The sequence below is a fragment of the Mastigoproctus giganteus genome, chromosome 6, assembly GCF_048544385.1.
Source record: "Mastigoproctus giganteus isolate SK-2022 chromosome 6, ASM4854438v1, whole genome shotgun sequence".
Classification (NCBI taxonomy): Eukaryota; Metazoa; Arthropoda; class Arachnida; order Uropygi; family Thelyphonidae; genus Mastigoproctus; species Mastigoproctus giganteus.
Genome location: NC_143580.1, coordinates 161,102,349 through 161,122,523, shown reverse-complemented (window position 1 = coordinate 161,122,523; position 20,175 = coordinate 161,102,349). Strand labels below are relative to the sequence as shown.

General features: G+C 36.0%; 1 protein-coding gene across 1 annotated transcript in view; it reads left to right on the top strand.

Annotated features, from left to right (window-relative positions):
* Positions 1–20,175, top strand: part of Parp1 (Poly-(ADP-ribose) polymerase) — a 411,082-nt gene that overhangs the window by 375,978 nt on the left and 14,929 nt on the right. The window contains exons 22-23 of the mRNA XM_090376325.1: positions 3,257–3,384; positions 11,956–12,017. Of these exons, the coding sequence (XP_090232451.1) occupies positions 3,257–3,384; positions 11,956–12,017 (190 nt within the window). The remainder of the gene's footprint in view (positions 1–3,256; positions 3,385–11,955; positions 12,018–20,175) is intronic.

Sequence of the window (20,175 nt, the reverse complement as noted above, 5' to 3'; positions counted from 1 at the left end):
TCTACATGCAAATGGAATGAGAGGCCAGGTGAATGTCTTGTTATGAGATGAGTGATTTCAATTTGCCTTTAATTGAGAGCAAGTGGGAGGTTAATGCACTGTGAAGAACAAAATTTTTAAATCAACCAGATTATTGTTATTTATATCAGCATGTTAGAGAAAGTGCTAGGGGCAAAAATATTCTAGACCTGATCATTACCTATGAACCAGAATAACATCATAAGGCTGACAGTACAGGGTAACAGGTAGTGAACACAGAGTTCTAAGCTGGATGATGAGGAGACAAGTAGCAGTGAAAGACAGAAGAATAAGTTTTAATTTGAGGGAGGAGATTATGACAGCTTAAGATTAATCATGGCCTCTGTCAGGTGTTTGGCAAATAGCCAGGTAGGAAGGAGCAGCAGTGCATAGTACACGCTTCTTGATTAGACTGGGGTTCGAGCCCATCACCACCAAATACGGAGGATGCGGAAGGTCAGGGAATGACCACCGCATATCCCAGAGCAATATGGCCTTAGTTGCTAATGCTCCTTAAAAAAAAAAAAAAAAAGTCAGGTGTTTAGTGGGGGGGTGTACATCCTTTTACTGGTTTAAAATATAATGTCCCATATGGGAAATGATACTTTAACACATGGTCACATCGAAAATTTTTGGCAACAAGCATTCAATTAATCTTTTTCAAGGCTGGTTTTTAAAGGTTGATCCTTTAAATGGTGCCAATTTACCAGACCAGTGCCCCTGGTCTGATAAATTGGCTGCTAGGACACAAGATGAGAGTGTTGCCAGACTTTGTATGAGACAGGTCATTAACTAACCAACTGCCTCTTTTCAATAGTCTAAAAGCTTGAGTAATTCACCCCAGATGTGGGAAAAGTAATGCATGGTAGGGCATATTTCAGATTTATACAATCAGCTATTTTAGAAGAAAAGTAACATTAAGAGTGAGAGAGGGGGAAAAAAACAGTTTTTTTTCTATGCAGGAGAAGCAGCAGTGTTTGTGATATGTTTATGACAGGGGAGATTTGAAGTTAGGATAATCCCTAATAAAGATATATGGTATTGCCTAGAAATCGGAATGTTGGTGAAGATGAGCATAGGAGCAATAATGTTTAAAAAAAAAAAAAGACAAGAATGAGTTTTAGCATTGATATTAACTAAGTTTTCTTCGTGCCGTTGCAAAATTAGCTATAAATCAGCATTTAAGAAATTAGTGGTGGATATTCAAGAAGTTTAGGCTGTTTGTGCAGGGCAAAGTTTCTCAAACTGGAAGGTAGAATTTACTTGCCATTATCAACAAAGTTTTAGTGAAACAGGAGAATTAGTGTCTGAACTTAAAAAAGCACTATTTCCCATGAAGCATTTTAACAATAATATATGAACATTTGGATATGTTCAAGATGGGTTCCTAGAAACTTCATTCTTGATAAACATCAGAATGTGGAGTCATCAAAAGAGAAGTTAAAATTAATTCTTGCTTATCCATATGGCGCCTCCATAGCCAGGTGGGAAGGAGCAGCAGTGCGTAGCACATGCTTCTTGATTAGACTGGGGTTCAAGCCCGTCACCACCAAATACGGAGGATGCGGAAAGGTTAGGGAATGACCACCGCATATCCGGAGCAATATGGCCTTAGTTGCTAATGCTCCTAAAAACCAAATAAATAAACAAACAAACAGCTTATCCATGTAGATTTTTAAATGTTATCACCAGTCAGCTGTTTGGTGACAAGATGAGTAGTAGATGGCTACATTTATGATCCTCAATCCAAATTACCATGCAATGGAAGCAAAACGTTTCAAATCCAGCCATGAGCTTGGTTTGAAACGTTTTTTGAACTGAGTGCCAAACAACAGTCTCTTTCTTTCACCATCTCTGCCTTGCTCTGAGTTAAATGCATCACTAGTGAATTTTGTGCATTAAATTAGCTGATTTTAATTAAATCGTAACGATCTAATAACAACACTCAGGAAATCTTAATTAAGCTGACTCTGAAAAGGGAGCTGCATACCATCCTGTGAAAGTAGATGAATACTGGGTAGATATTTTCTACTATGTAAAGAGAAACGCCAGAAGAAAAAAAAAAATTAAACAGTTTGTTATTTAGTGTAAAGGTTTCAAAATTCTGGGCTAACTTTGTTATAATAAGGCAGATGTGGTTATGTCTTCAAGGCTATTCAAGGCTTGTTTATGATGAAACAAGTAAATGCTATAGTTAGGGTTAATTCGGAGTTCATAAGCACTGATGCCCCGTGAAAATGTGGTGCTTATGAGTTCACTATCTTGGGTTAATTTATTTTTAAATTTATTGGGAAGTGGCACTCATGCTTGGTTGTGGTGGTGTATCTTCTTATGTAGGGAGTGATGTGCTATATTTGTGTCATGCTAAATAGTGTCACCCCTCCCTATGAAAGGAAATTTCATAATAGTCTTCAAGGCATAATCATGTTTATCTTATGACTCCCCCTTTCCTTACTTCCTTCATTACATTTTAATTTATTCTGTAATTTGATTAGAGTTAATTGATTTGAATTTTATTTATGTTAATTCTTTTTATTATAATTCAGTTTAATGTTTATTTGTATATCTGCATTTAGTTTAAACTTTCCAATGTTGACTCAGTGTTCAAATTTACTTTTTTTTTTTTTTTTTTTTTGTTACATTTCCTTATTTAATCTGTAGAAACAATGCCATGACGTATCTTTTGATTTGAGTTCATTACTTCTTTTTGTGCTCAGACTGTATACGTATTTGGCTGGACAGTGATCTGTGACTGAAGTACGATCACTTTCAGAGTTCACAAGCACTGATATCCATTGAAAAGGTGGTCTTGTGAGTTCTCTCTCTCTCTCTCTCCTTGGTTAGTTTATTTTTAACTTTATTGGGAAGTGGCATTCATACTTTAGTGATTATGGAGTTGCATCTCCTTGGATTGGGAGTTGTACTCTTGCATTCCCTTATTTTTTTATTTTATGATTTTATGATATTCAACCCTAATTACTCCTAATTGACTGAATTTATTTCAAAATAGTTGTGTATTTTATAGTCATGCCAAAATCCTGCATTGAGGGAGGGAGCAATGCCCTATGCTTTTGGTAGGATTGTATATATAATATCTGGATCTCAAAAAATAAATAAATAAATAAATAAAGATAGAGAACGGAAAGAAGGCTTTAAAAATATTGAGTATGTTAACTACACAACCCTAATATGAATACTAACTTTATCATTTTATTTTATTTTATATTTTTTATTTCAGACAGGTTATATGTTTGGCAAAGGAGTATATTTTGCAGATATGGTATCAAAAAGTGCTAATTATTGTTACACAAGCAAGGCTAATCCATGTGGCATCCTCCTGCTTTGTGAAGTAGCATTGGGAAATATGTAAGTATCAAGTATCATACAAAGTAATTTTTATCTTTTTCTGAAGAATCCACAAACAGCAAATCTACAAATGGTTAGTTTAAGATATGTGATGGGTATAGTCAATAATAATTTACATTAAATATATATATATATATATATATATATATCTGATAATTAAAATTCTATTATATAAGCTGGTTAAGCTTGCATTATGTCAGTGGTGTGGCTCTGATCAAGAGTGCTGTCTGTTCTATAGATTATTTTTCGCTGCATAAGGACCACCGCCATGCAAATCCTCTGCATTGGTTGATCTATCGGAGAATGGAGGGGTGGATTGGTTCTTCGATATTTCTGCCTTTGCGATGATTTGTATGACGATTGAAATGCAGCGATTCCATGACCATTATTGGCCTCGTGGTCCTCTGTCGATATGGGGCATGATGGTCAGTCTATCATTTTGATATTTTAGTTTTTTGGTAGTTTCTTTAACCCTTTTTGGTGATATTTCACGTCTTTTGGAACTGGTACCTTCGAGGGGGGGTACCGCTAAATTATTTATAATTGGCATTATTTTAAATTTACTTTTTTATTAATTGGGTTAATGACTTAATTGACTAAATTATACAGGGGATTATCGACTACCGTTTTGTCCTATTATCTCTACTTTCCCTTCCCTGTTTGTTTATTTTATATTATTTTGCGTTTCGTTTCGCTCTGTATTATTGCCGTACTACTGGCTGATGTTTTTATTTTAAATATCATATTTATTTTAATTATCAGATATAATTAGGCATCATGTGGAGGATGTGCATTTGCTGCCTCTAATGATAGCTACATAGCCATATTTATTTATTTTTATTACTTTTGCCTAACTTTTACCTCACATAATATATATATATATATATACATACAGGTAACCCTCATATAACACGGTAGTTTGGTTCCTACAAAATCTCATGTAATGCGAAATCATGTTATACAGGACTAAGAGCCAGTACAGGGGGGTGGGGTTACATTTCAAAAGCTAACAAAAGTACGCCATTTTTTTTAATAACTATTGGAAAGTTAATTTTTATAGTAGTAATTAACTTAATATTTTAACTTTATTTTTATAATAGTAATAATTTAAATAGTAATAACTGAACAAAACATCTTACCTTACAAACTGTGATACTTATATGTGAGATAATGTACGTTCATTTCATTTTCTTCCTCTTCATTGCTGCTAAGCACAATCTCTTCTGCAGCATCTAGATTTCATGTACCTTCTGCAATCTTTAATTCACAAACTGCACTCTTTGAAGTCACAATTATTTGTTATTGTCTCAAATAAGCACAAGTTCAATAGAACAGAGCCTAATCCAGAGATCTCCCAACATACGGTGGATCCCCACTTTAAATGATTTCGGAAGAATATTTTCCAGTTAGAAAAATAAAAATAAATTTACACTTACATACATAGCTTAATTAATACATACTGTATGTACATACTAATTGATATTTCTGTTCACTAACTTTTTTTTTTTTTTTAGTTGTAAAATTTAAAACAGTAAAAATGATAAGCAATTAATAACAAAGAACATGGCATGCAGAAGTTGCAAAAAACACGTACGGAGTAATGAGTTTCTGAAAAGTTATTTGTTTTTTATATGATTGAATATTTCATGGAAGGGGAACCACATTTCACCACCAAATACAGAGGAGGCGGAAAGGTCAGGGAATGGCTACCACATATTCCCGGAGCAGTATGGCCTTAGTTGCTAATGCTCCAAATAACAAACAAACAAACACGTTCTGCTGCATGCCTTTTCTACAGATACTTCCACGGGCACTGTTCTTCTGAATTGGCTTCTATAATTCCCCCCTCTCTTTTTCAAAACAGTCCAAACACGTGCCAGCAACATCCATTTACTGTCCAACTTCAAACTCACAGAACCAACTTTTCATCTTCCTCATTTATTCGTTCAACTACCGTTTTCTAGAACAACCTTCCTTCCTTCATACGTATTTCCTGAAAATTACAGTCTATAGAAGTTCAAATCTAAAGTCAACAAATATCTTTTGTCTTCTCAACCTCCAACCCAAGCACAGTACTAAGTACTATAGGTTCTAATACCTCTCGTGTTTGGGGTTTTCGTAAAAAAAAAAAAAAAAAAAAAAAAAATTAAACACCTTGATTCAGTCTCTTCACAGATGTCAAGTGCCTAATGGTGTTGCTCTTCTCTTCATCCTAACCAATTGATATACAGCCTTCCTAAATTAAGGCTTCCATACCTGTGAGCAGTACTCAAGATACGGCTACTCATCACCATGATTGTGGTAACACCAAATTAGTATGCTATTCTGTGATTGCTGCTGAACTTGTGCATTTATCAGTGTTCAACCTCGGTTGCTATTTCTGAGATAAGAAGAGATCATTCTTGCTGGTTTAATGATCAGGCATATGTTCATTTTCTGCTTGTTCTAACTCAGATCTGAAGTCATCTTCAGAGCCTCATCTTTCATACCACACAACTATCTAACATTGCATGATCAATTCCCTCCAGTTTTTTTCCAGCAGTTTTCCAACCGACCTAATGCTGCCTCAGTGGCATCAGCAAATATACTTGCACCCCTTCTGTTTAAATATTAAATGCAACGTATTGTTGGTGTGCTCTCTCATAATATAAAACATACAAAAAGAAAACAAAAAGCAGAGGATTGACAATGCACCTGTGTGGAACGGTTTACTATTTGAAAGCATACACGTTTTATGCCCATGCATATGTCCCCCCCTCACTTTAAATGATAAAATAACAGTGTTTATTCTTACTATAATTTTACAAGTGGGTCTTATCATTTGGACTGTCCTGAATGTGACTGTTAGATTCCTCTAAACAAAATTCGCAAGTTTGGGAATGCTAAATTACCTGTGGCTGTGTTTCTGAACAAAATATCAAATGTTTTATTGATAGTGAATGACATGATGCCTAAATGAATATGCACAACTGACTTCAGTATCAAAATCACTCTAAATATGCAAATTTTAGCACATAGTTTTTTTATAAAAGTTCCCCCATCAATTAACTTAACTATCAGTGGTCACTGCATATTATGTTAACAAACAGTGCGTAAACCAAACTGTTATACAGGTGTTCCTTGTTATGCGATCTCACATTACAAGTTTTTGCTATAATGCAGTTTCAAAAAAAATCAACATAAAAAATTGGTCTCACTCACCAGGCACGTGACTCAACCACACCTTGAGTATTGTATACAGGTCTGGGGTCCTCGTTTTAGGACCAATACAGAGAAGGGCAATGAGATTAGTGTGTGAAACAAAGGGTTGGTGATACCAAGAAAGGCTTGAGTTCTGCAAATTGCAGCTTCTGGAGACTAGGCACCTGCGAGGTGATCTAATTGAAGTGTATAAGGCCGTGAATTGATTGAGCAAGCTCAATGCTAATGGGATTCTTCCTCTTACTCAGATTACTCACCTGAGGGGGCATAAATTTAAATTGAGGAAAGACAATTGTAGGTGTTATCTTGAAAAATAAGTAACAACACTTGTAACTTTCCTCCAAGCACTGTCTTATTCATATTAGCTATATTAGTGGTGCTGAAGAAACTGCTCCACTAGACTCTGACCACATAACTCCTACATTGCTGAAGGAGTCGGCACCTCCATAGCCAGGTGGCCAGGAGCAGCAGTGCATAGCACATGCTTCTTGATTAGACTGGGGTTCAAGCCCGTGATCACCAAATACGGAGGATGCGGAAAGGTCAGGGAATGACCACCGCATATCCCGGAGCAATATGGCCTTAGTTGCTAATGCGCCTTAAAAAAAAAAAAAAAAAACTTCACCTTATCTTTTTTGTTCTCCATCCATACCCACCTTTCAAAACCTTCCAATATTATATCTTTCATTCTCAATGTCCATGTCTCTGCTCTATGAAGAAACTGCACTCCACATACATTGTGCAATCTTTTTGTTAAACCCAAATGTAATCTTGCACATAATGTTCTTCTTTGCTCCACAAAAGCTTTTTCTACCCACTACTTTTACTTCTCCGCAGCTGTTTCCTTCGTCCACTATCAGCTTCCCAAATACCTATATTCGTTCATTTTATTCTCTCTATTCATTCTATTCTATTTAACTCGTCAATTTCTTCCCACTCTCAAAACCTTGTATTTTACAACATTTATTATCATTGAATATCCATTACAATTTTCTTTTAGCCTATTAACCAACTTTTGCAATTAACACTCTCAGTAACTTTACTCCCATACAATTCTCCCTCATCCATATTTCCTTTATCAAATTCATCTTGAACTATTTCTTCTACATATATATTAAATAAAGTCGGGGCGAGACAGACAGTGCCACTATCTTATACCTCTTCCTATCTCTATGTCACCTTGTTGTACCTATTGCACCCTATTAATGTCATCTCTAATATAATGTATTAATTTCTGTCCTTCCAATCCACTCCTATCCTTTGTAGTATACTCAATAATGTAACCCAGTCTACCTGATAAAAAGCCTTCTCCAAATCTATAAAACATATACATATGTCAGTGTTCACTTCCAGATTTGTTTTTAACATTTCATCCCAACCCAGGCTGTCCCCCACTTTCCGCCAGCCTTCTATTTCATGTAATTAGCATTATTTTTCGCTGGACATGGTACAAAACTTATAGTTCTAAACTCTTTACATGTCATTGCATGGGCCTTTCATTGCAGAAATCCGGATCAAGGGAATGTTCAGAATATGCCCAAAATTCAGTTTAAATGAAAGTGAAATGCGAGAAAATAAAAGTCATTAATCTTCCTATTGGTGAAAATTTGGAACTGGATGAAGAAAGTATAATTAATTTTGTTCCAAGTATAATATACAGGATTCTAATCTCACACAAACACATCTTTCAGACACCTAATGGGATATATGTCCACTTTCAGGTAGAACAACCTACTTGTAATGAGGTCAATGCTGCTCCCATACAAACTGATTTCCGGCAATCTAGCTCTAATTGTATGGGAATCCCACATCTCATTATGCTTCGGGAAGTAGAGATTAAGAAGCCTTATTTATATTGTATAGCACACAAACAAAGACATTAGTTTTTATCAAAGGCATTATTGGTCTGTAAATGGTTATATACAGGTATCACTCACATTAGGTGATTAATTGGTTCTGAGAAATTGCAGAGTTAGTAGTAGAAGCAGTAATAGAGGCACATGATGCAAGAAAGCAAGTGTATGAGCTTATGAAGCATCAGCCAAAAAAAAACCACACATCCATTCCCTCTAAATGTTTGTCCAGTTCCTTCTTGAATTTATTTAAGCTATCAACTTCCACAGTGACAGATGGAAGTTTTTGCCAGCAATTAACCACCCACTGGCTAAAAGCAAATTTCCACACATCTATTCTACAACTGTCTTTCCTCAATTTGAATTTATGCCCCCTCAGGTGTGTAATCTGAACAAGTGGAAGAATTCCACCAGAATAATTCCGCCTTCGTGCTCAATCCATTCAAAGACCTCAAGCTCATCAATTCGCCATGCTAAGTCTCCAGCCCCTGCAATTTGCAGAACTTAAGTGTTTCTTGGTAATAGGACCCCTTTGTTCCCTCACCAATCTTATTGCCCTTCTCTGTACATGCTCAAGTAACTCTACATCCTTCCTTAAAGGAGGCCTCCACACTTGTACGTAGTACTCAAAGCATGGCCTGACAAAGGGATAATCACCTCCTTTTCCGTGGCGCATTATAGCCTTAGTTGCTAATGCGCCAATAAAATCCAAACCGAACCAAACCTTCTTTTCCCTACTAGCAAAATTCCTGTTGGCAGCCTGTCTGCATTGCTCAGAAAACTTCATGTCTAACTGCACAATTACTCCCAGATCTTTTTAATTTTCTTGCACCCTAAGTGTAGTACCACACAGTTGGTACATTCTGCAAAGGGAAAGTACTGCAACTGTGTGGTACCACACTGTTGCAGTACTTTGCATTTGCCAAAGTTAAACTTCAGTTGCCACTTCTCAGCCCATCTGCCCAAATTTTCTAGATCCTGTTGCAGTAGCACATAATCGTTACAGCCCTGCCGACCTTTGTATCATCTGTAAACTTCAACATTAAGCTTGATATACCTTCATCAATATCACTGATAGATATACAAAACAACAGTGGGCCCAACACCGAACCCTGGGGGACTCCACTATTTATATTAGTCCATAAAGAGTAGCGTCCATTGATTACCACTCTCTGTCTTCTTTCATTCAACCACCTGTTTATCCTCCATTTTAGCAACTTACCCTTAATACCATACTGCTTCCATGTGCAAGTCTAAAACTTTTTATAGTCCCTTTTGAAGTAAAAAGTAAAAAGAAGTAAAAAGCTTTCCTGAAATCCAAATATATGATATCAAAATTATTTTTTGCATACAGTTCCCTTTGTAACTACATCATAGTATTCAATCAAATTTGTCAGACAAGGCTTTCCCTTAACAAACCCATGCTATGTCTGAATTATTACTGCAGTCTTGTCTAGCTGATCCTTCAGTGCATCTTTAACCAATGACTCCATTATTTTCCCCGGGAAAAGAAGTTAAAATAACTGGTCTGAATTACTCGTGTCGTGCTTTGATCCCCCTTTGTGAATTGGTGACATACTTGGACTTTCCGTGAGTACAACTTTAGTCTTCCATCAAAAGGATGTTTGAAGAATTTTGAACAGTCTTGATGCCAAAAAACCATCGAGTCCTGATGAAATTTCTCCCTCGCTTTGTTACACTTTCTTATTCAACTGATGTGTTTTCCCTTGGAAATTTGTTCATATTCAGTTCCTCAAAAGGGTGGTAGTTGGAGAAATGAATTAACCACCAACTCCTAAACTATCTAGAAATCTTCCATCTGATCAGTGATTGCCAGTATGGATTCTGGCAGTGTCGATCCACTGGTGATATTCACCCACACATGTATATATACTTGTGAATATTATAAGAAAAAAATCAAGATAGAACACCATGCGTAACCTCCATATCACTGATAGGTGCAATATGGCCTAAGCAGCTCTTGTACTAGGAATAACCAACACAATTTTTTTTTTTTTTTTTTAGATTGTTTTAGTTTGGATTTTATGTACATTTTGCTAAAAGTTTCAGCACTGTTCAGGATGGCACCAAAGAGGGAGCTAATCATGGCGGCAGTTGCAAAAAAATTAGTCATTTAAAGCTGTAGAAAAGAGTGATCCGAAGAAGTCTGTAATTGCTGCTGAATTTATGATTCCTTTGAATATGCTGATGAACTTATCTATCTAGAAAATAAAGATGCAATGTAAAACAGGCAAAATGTATGCAATCCCTTTGCATTAAGTATTGGGCGAAGGGGGGGGGGGGGAAACACACATTCCTTTCAGTGGGACCCATTCATTAAAAAGATGAATAATTTGCTGAAGAGGTTAATTGTGATTGATTAATTTTGTATGTAAATTTCCAAAAAAATTCATGATAAATTTTACTAGCTTAGCTATTTTTGTAGGGAAAGCTCAAATGTTAATGATGAGATCTATAAAAAATGGTGCAAAAATTTTTCTGAAATTCTAAGAAATTATACCCCTAATGATGTCTTCAGGGTAGGCAGAATGGGTTTTTGTTTTGAAAGGCAGTTCAGTTCATTTCATGGCAGTAAGCTTAGAAAAGAATGTTTAACTCTCCTTTTGTATGGTGTTATGAAAAGAACAGGAATGGAAAAACTATGCCCGTGGGCATTAGAATATCTTGAAAATTGTATGTAACCTTCCATCTGCTGTATATCGAATAGTGAATTCCTACTTCCAAATCCTCATCCGGGCTTTAACCCTTGGACCATGGAAAAGAGGAGAGAGAAAGATGACAATGGCTGTCAAATCATAAAATAGTGAATCCAAGGACGTAGAGAATGAAAATGTTCTTGTAATCAGTTCATTGCAGAAACACAGTTGCAAGTTGTTTCAGATTAGCTGGTTTCTATAAATTCTGTTATGGTGGGGGGGGGTGAAGAGGATCTAAATGTTCCAGCTGATAGCTGAAATGCTGTATTTATGAAAATAAATAAATGAATGAAGTAGTTTGATTTGGTAATTTTATTAATGTTGATTGTGATATTGAAATTGATGGATTGTGTTTTACTGGTGCTGAAATAGTTGTACAGTTATGAACAAGTTAAGTTTACAGTTAAGAAGATGAAACAGAAAATTATGGCAATACAGATGAAATTGATGTGCTTGCCTGCAAGGAAGTTCAGAGGACAGAAGCTGTAAGCATGGTTTTAAATAAAGCGAAGGCCTTCCATCTACAACAAATTGATTTCTCTGCAATATGGATGAGAAAATATGGCTATTCTGCTTTGTTTTTCTGTCTTTACTGCCAAGGAGCAATACTGTTCCTTCAGTGAGAGCTTGGGCTTATGCTCTTTGTAAATTACTCCATTTTCCCACAAGTCAGCCTAAATTGTTAATATCACTTTACCATGTCACTGAAAGTTTTAATAGTCATTCAGAAGTTATTGCAAAATAGAAAATTCTTAAAATCTAAATTAATCCTGTAACTGAGGTTTCATATTTTCTTATAGGTTAGAAAAGACAGAAGCTTCTTATATAACTCAGTTACCTTCAGATATGCATAGCACTAAAGGTAAGTATTACTGTTGATTAAATTTTAGAACTAATCTCTCTCTCTCTCTCTCTCTCTCTCTCTCTCTCTCTCTCTCTCTCTCTGTGTGTGTGTGTGTGTGCGTATGCGTGCGTGCATGCACCCAGTAAAATTGTATTACATGTCCCTTACTTTTAGAACTTTATCTAAACTCCTAACAGTGAAATATCCAGAAACATCATTGCATATTCGTTGGCAATGTCGAGTCACTTTTCTAATGATCAGATTCCATATGTCTATAATTTTTTAAAATCAATAAAAAGTATTATGGCATCATTTTCACTTTTCTACTGTTTTTTTTTTTTTTTTTAGTACCAGTGGAGGGCATTGCTTAAAACATCCAATCTTGTTGTGTGCTGTAAATATCCTTCTAGTCTACGGCAGTTTTGTTTTAATATTGGTGAGGTCGTGTAAGATACAAGTTTTTAGCATCAGTGCGGAAGTTGATTCTAAAAATTTATTACTCTGCAACCACCCTTTAACTTTATCCCCTTCTGCCCAGTTGTGTGCATGTGTCATACAGGAAGAGAATAAACATGAAATCAGCATTTAGTTTACCCAGTCCTTTGAAGACAAACACCTCACATGAATGCCTGGTTTCCAGACCTCACAAATAGAACTCAAGATTTTTTCATAACAGTACTCTTTTTTTTGCAGTTAACTAATCTTGTTGTTATTCTCATCTCCATTTTCAACAGATCTGGGCTCTTCCTGAAATTAGGTTTCCAAACCTTGCAATATTTGACATATAGCCCAACCATTGGTTTATATAATGGAATTCACCACTGCTCACACAATTCCCATATACCACTGACTAAACTCCATGTGCTGTACTAGAAGTCAGAAAACTTCATGTTGGATTATACAGTTATTCCCAAGTTTTTGGGAATAGGCAGTATTTGACTAACTTGAGTTTGATGATACCCAAATGGCATTATCAGGGATTACTGCTGCTGAAATGCAAAAAATCATATTTATTAGCCTTGTCTTTATATTTATTTTTCAGTTGATGTGGATAGTTTAATCTCCTTGGTGTGGCATACCCTGATTAATGTCCATCCTGCACCATTATATCATCAGCAAATGCAGACGTTAAGCTTGAAATATGTAATCAGTCACTAATAAAAATTAAAAGCAGTAAAGAGCCTAGTACCTTACCCAGTGGATTAACAACTAATCTGTCTCCTGCTGCTTAGCCATCCTTTGTCCAATATAGCTGTTCATGTGGGACTTTAATCAAAAGCTTTACTGAAATTTAAGTAAATTATTTTAAAAGTATTCTTTGCATTAAATCTGCTGTGATACCCTTTATAAGTTTTTGCCAGCCAGTGCAAACTGAAAAAAATATGGAAACGTATTTTGCATCTGTCGGGATAAATGGAGGTATTATGAAAATATCATAATGTGAACCCAATAATAGTGTGTGTGTGTGTGTGTGTGTGTGTGTGTGTGTGTGTGTGTGTGTGTGTGTGTGTGTGTGTGTGTGTGTGTGTGTGTGTGTGTTTTTCCCTCTTCTTGTAATTCGTTCCAAATCCTTGGAAGTTGAAAATTTCGCTATATTACTAAGCTATTTAAAAGGTAATAAAAGGTCATTATTTATAATGGAAATTGCACTACACTTTCATCATTATCATATGTTCCCGTTATAAGAATCAATTTTGTGAATGCCTTTGTGATATTTTTCTAAAACATGTTTCTGGAGGTCACGACCAAAAAATGATAAAAGCAATTTACACTTTACCGTTTATTGGGATTTTCTGTTAGCGCAGTCTATTATAAATGGGTAGTAAACTCAATCTTATTGCATTTGTGATAATCCCGATAACTGGAATTCTGTGGGTTTGTAGGTTACAGTATTACGTTGAAATGAGTTCTCCTTCACTGAAAGCTTCAATTACATAAAAAACAAAGTTTCGGAAACTTCTCTTCATTCCTGTTTATGTATTACAATGATGAAGAGAAAGGGACCAGCAGAAAGTGCAAGTGCTGGCAGTGCCAGGAAATGAAACAAAATTGTTTTAGAAATGAAGATGAAAATGATTAAGAAATAGGACAGGACAAAGTTTGTCATCTATTGCAAGGGTATTAGGTCTAGCTGCTTCAACGGTGAATACTATTTTAAAGGACAGTGTGTGTATAAAAGAACATGTCAAAGTATCAATGCACTTAAGATCAGCAGTGATCACAAAACAGTGTTCAGGTGTATACATCGAAGATGGAAAGCTATTAATAATATGGGTGGAAAACCAGATTCAAAAGTAAGTGCCTCTAAGTTCAATGGCCATTCAAGCAAAAGCAAGAAGTATTTATGGATTTTTTGGAAAAAATTATTGATGAAGGTGGCTATTCAACGTAGCAAATTTTTAACTTTGACGAGACTGCTCTGTATTGGAAAAAAAATGCCGGATCAAACATACATTGCCAAAGAGGAAAAGACTATGCCAGGTTTCAAGGCTTCAAAAGATAGAGCCATGCTTGGGACTAATGCAGTGGGAGATTACAGGTTAATACCACTGCTTGTGTACCATTCTGGAAATCATCGTGCATTTAAGGGCATCAATAAAGCCATCCTACCCATGCATTTCCGATCGAACCAGAGAGCATGGATAACAATATCTCTCTTTGAGGATTGGTTTAAATGCTGCTTCATTCCCGAGGTTGAAAAATATTGTAAAGACAACTATGTTCCTTTCAAGGTTTTGCTTCTATTAGATAATGCTCCTGGACATCCTATGCATCTAGATGATTTCAATTCGAACGTGAGAGTCATATTTCTTCTTCCAAACATGACTTCACCAATCCAACCTATTGATCAGGGTGTTATGTGTGCCTTCAGTGTGATATAATGATAAGTCAAGAGCAAGGATATCAAGCATACAATTTACACTCAACATTTGCTCAGGCATTGTCTGCAGTAGACAATGAGAAAAATTTTACGTTAAGAGACTTTTGTAAATCTTACAATATTTACCACGCCATCTTAAACATTAATAAGGCCTGGGCGGAAATTACTAAAAAGTTGTTTAAAATGGAGCATGAAAGAAAATATGCCCACGGCACATAAAAGGCTTCAAAGGGTTTGAAAAAGACAAATCATATGAAAAGGTTACAGATAAGATTGTAAAGGTTGCAGAGCTACTCAGTTGGAGGTTGTTGCCAAATACGTGGAGGAGTTAATAGGGGAAGAAGAGAAGGAATTATCTAATGAATAACAAAGAACTTATTGACTTACAGGCAGCGATAGTGAAAGAAGAAAATGCCGAGGAAGCTCAAGATGAACCAAATGAGGAGCCAAGATGCTTCCTCACCAGAGAGATGGCATTGGCATTTCATGAAATTGCATCGGCAATGGCAAGGTTTGAGAAGATGGATCCTGACAGCAAAGGATTCTTAAAAGTTAACAGAGAGGTGAATAATATGCTTGCTTGCTACAAAGAAATCTATGATGAAAAGAAAAAAGCTACTGTCCAGTCATCCATTAATATGTTCTTTCATAAGGTTGAGCAGCTGAAGACATCGATTCTGGCAATGATGCTCGAGAGGTAAAACTTACTGATGTTATGTCTTTCTCCTCTTTTTTTGTAATTTTGAAATTTTTTGCATTCTTTTGTGACTTTTCCTGTTCATGAGATAAAAAAAATTAAATAAATACAATAAATAATTCTATTCACATGTTCATCGAACATTTCTTTTTTGATTCAATCAATTCAGTGAGCACAGTTGCGAGTACTGCGCAAGCATGGGGCAAATTCCGACTTACGTAGAGTTCCATGGAACACAACCTTTACGTTAATTAGGGAGTGGCTGTACTTACTTCAGGAGTTATATAATTACTCATTTCACCCATTCAACCACCTTTCTAAATGGGGGATTCTTTTTACATCTCCATTTATTGGGGACTCACTATTTCAGCTAAATGTTTGATTACCTCAGTTTCTGCTTCTTTTTATATATTTAGATGGATGCCATCAGCCCCAATTGCCTTGTTTACTTTTAGCCACAACAATTTCTCTTCTAGCTTCTTTTCAGTTATCCCAAAAGCATTTAATTATCAATAGCAATCAGTATTAGATGGACTAATGGTATCCTTATTTTTAGAAACTTCTTCACACATGTGAATAGATGCAAAATATTTATTCACTTTAGTTTTACTATTAGTAGTGGCAAGTGATGCAAGGAAAAGGAAGCTTTTTTTTTTTCTACACATTAGGAAAAAAAAACCTACCACATCATCTGTCCATCCCCTTCTAACAATTTGTGTAATCATTCCTTAACTTTATTCGAACTACTGACTTTTTGCAATGGCAAATGGCTGAAAGCAGGTTATAGCACATCTGTCCAGCAACCATCATTTTCGTTTTACATTTTTTGTCCCCTTACATATATCATCCAGACAAGAGCAAGGATACCAACAGCATTTAGTTTACTTATTCATTTAAAGCCTTAAATTTCAGTCATGTCTCCTTTGCAGGTGCCTTGTTTCCAGAAAGTACAACTTGCATAACTAAAGCTTTGCAGAAATAAGTTAAGCATATCCTTTTGCATTCCTGGCTAATCCTATTGCCGTTCTTTGCGCTTATGCCAAAAGTTCCACATTTTTTCTAGCATGTATGCAAACTGAAGATACAGCCTAACCACTGCCTTATACAATAGGATAATCACCTCCTTATACCTGACAGCAAAATTCCTATATATCACTAACAGTGGTAATAGTGGCATTTGAATTAAGACAAGAATTAATTCTCATCTTAATTCAAATAAACATGTAATTACTTTTCTAGGTGATATCCGTGTGTGTGCGTGTTAAAAGGGTTACATGCTCACTGCCCATTTCTTTACATACAGAAGTGAATAGTCTGGAATTCGTTGGTCTCAATTTTATAAAGGTAAGTATTTTGACAGCATCGTCAAATATACTTTTTTAAGTCGTTGAGACATTAATCTCGATGCTAGAGCTTGTCTATGAATGCTGCAATGTGTCCACAAGATAAATGGCACATATATTTTAGATGTGGGTGAAAAGGCTCAGAAATTTTCCTGTCATTCATTTTGCTCCATCTGTACAAATTCCACAACACAAAGACCAATCAATTTGTTTTTCTTCAAAATACCAGTTCATTAAATTAAAAATGTCTTCACCTATTGTATGCTCTGTTAAAGGATGGCAAATCGGCATCCTCCACTTTGCCTTCATTTGAGTAGTGTGCAAATACAGTTAAAATGGCTAGATTGGAAACATCCATGGTCTCATCTAATTGCAAAGCATAAAATGAACTTTTTTTCACCCTTTCTACAATAACGGATTCAACATCTTCGGACATGTATTTGGCAAATCACTGTATTATTGTAAAAGGGTATTATATCCAATTTGTTTGCGAAATCATCACCAAACATGCACCTGACAATGGCTTTTGCACATGGAAAAATCGAATTTTCTGTAATAATGGGACCTTCCCCAGCTTTTGCTATTTCATAGCTTACTAAGTATGATGCCTCAAATGCTATTTCACTGTCTTGATTTCCAAGTGATATATATGAATGAATATTAGATGTTTTGATTTTTTGTGATTTCCACTTTAAAAAATCAACTGGTTTTTCTGCATAGTTTTTGTGTTTTGTTTCTAAATGACAAGGCAAGAGGGAAGGTTTTAAACTACTATTGGGAACACTTCTCCGCAAATGACACATTGCAGGCATGAATAGTCCTTATCTCCAAAGTGGAAAACCAAATTTAATGTAATCTTCACTGTATTTCCTCTATTTACTATATTGCCAATATTTTGAATATCAAGCTGAATAGATTTTATGGGTTTTTGGAAGATCATCTTGGAATGAATTGAAGGATGATTTTGATTTTCATGCTACTCATTAATGCTAGATTGTATTTCAACATCATTGTTCATGCTTCCAGTCTTCAACCAATGATTTGGTCCATAATGATTTTTAAAGTTTAAAAATACTGTAATTTCACGTTAACAACAATTTAATACTACTGTATAGCGTTCATATCCAACACAATGGTGCAGCACAGTGACTAACAATGTTTACCAGAGTTTGTCTGACACATGACTGAATGTTGTGATACATATTGGCATGTTTGCACCCAATCCCCCCTCCCACCCACTAACATCCTGTCATGCATGCTCACTATGTAAAGGTGCAAACCCAAACCTTAGTTAAATACAAATTTTGAACCTAACTGCTTAAATTAATATTAAACTATTTTGTAATTTACAAAAGTACAAAATAGTTTGTACTGCGAATCCACTAGAACACTTTTGCAAACCATCGGTTGGGAACCGCTGCCTTAGCTTTATCTTCTCACTCATTTGAATTGTTGCTACCTCAAAACATCTTGCCAACATTTTCTGTTTCAGCAACAAACAAGAAATCTTGAGGTGAGTGTAATCATTACTCTGACCCATATCATCAGATAAATGTGGATCTATATTACCCTTCCTAACTGGCAGTTTCCTGAACCCTTAGGGTATCCTTAATGACATAGGCAAAAATCATGGCACACCTTTGTTCAAATGAATACCATCTCTACAAAATAGTCCTACCTTGCAGATCACCCCCCCCCCCCCACAAGAGCCTTGCAGATTCCCTGAAGTCTTGAGTTAATCCACAAGGCTTTCAGCATATAATCCCTCCTATGACATCTGGGCAGAATTTCAGGCAATACACATTCTGACCTAACTTGCAGCATTATTCCAGCATGGTCCTATATTTATCCAACAAATGATTAGGTCATGTATGTTTAACATCATTAGTACTCACACACAAATAATAATGCTCTCTTTACTTCTAATATATTTATATTTATCCAACAAATGGTCAGGTCGTATATGTGTGATATCATTAGTGCCCACATGAATGGTAATAGTGGCATGTGATGCAAGAAAGCAAGCGTATCAGCTTATGTAGCATCAGCCAAAAAATAAATAAAAAATTCACACATCCACTCCCTCTAAAAGTTTGTCCAGTTCTTCCATGAATTTATTTAAGCTATCAACTTCTGCAACAACAGATGGAAGTTTGTTCCAGTAATTAACCACCCGCTGGCTAAAGGCAAATTTCCACATATCTGTTCTACAACTATCTTTCCTCAATTTGAATTTATGCCCTCTTAGGTTCATAATCTGAGCAAGTAGAAGAATCCCATCAGAATTCAGCATGCTCAACCCACTCAAAGCCTTCTACACCTCGATCAGATCACCTTGCTGGTGCCTTATCTCCAGCCGCTGCAATTTGCAGAAATTAACCTGTATTGGTAAGAGGATTCCTTCATTCCCCTCACCAATCTTGTTGCCCATCTCAAGCAAATCTGCATCCTTCCTAAAATGAGACCTCCAGACCTGTACGCAGTACTCAAAGTGTGGCCTGACCATTGCCTTATACAAAGGGATAATCACCTCCTTTTCCCTGCTAGCAAAATTCCTGTATATCATTGACAAAACCACATGACCTGCTCTTGCAGCCTGTCTGAATTGCTCAGAAAACTTCATATCTGACTACACAATTCATTTCTACCACACTAAGTAGTAGAGGAGCATACCACACAGTTGGTATGCTCCTCAGGGGTTGCTTCTACCCATATGCAGTAATTTGCATTTGTCAATGTTAAACTTCAGTTGCCACTTCTCAGCCCTTCTGCCCAAATTTTCTAGATCCTGTTGCAGTAGCACACTGCCATTATTGTCATTAACAACTCTGCCAACCTTTGTATCATCTGCAAACTTCGACACTAAGCTTGATATACTTCATCAATATCATTGATAAATATACAAAACAACAGTGGACCCAACACCAAACCCTATGGGACGCCACTAATAACATTAGTCCACGAAGAGCAGCACCCATTGATTACGACCCTCTGTCTTCTCCCACTCAACCATCCTTTTATCCGTAGCAACTTACCCTTAATATCATTCTACTCCAATTTGTAAGTAGGCTTCTAAGCTCAATAGTGTCAAAACCTTCCTGAAATCCAAGTATATGATATCAAAATTATTTTTTGCATCCAGTTCCTTTGTAACTACATCATAGTGTCCAATAAAATTTGTCAGACAAGACTGTCCCTTAACAAACCCATGCTGTGTCTGAATTATTGCTACAGTTTTGTCTAGATGATCCTGCA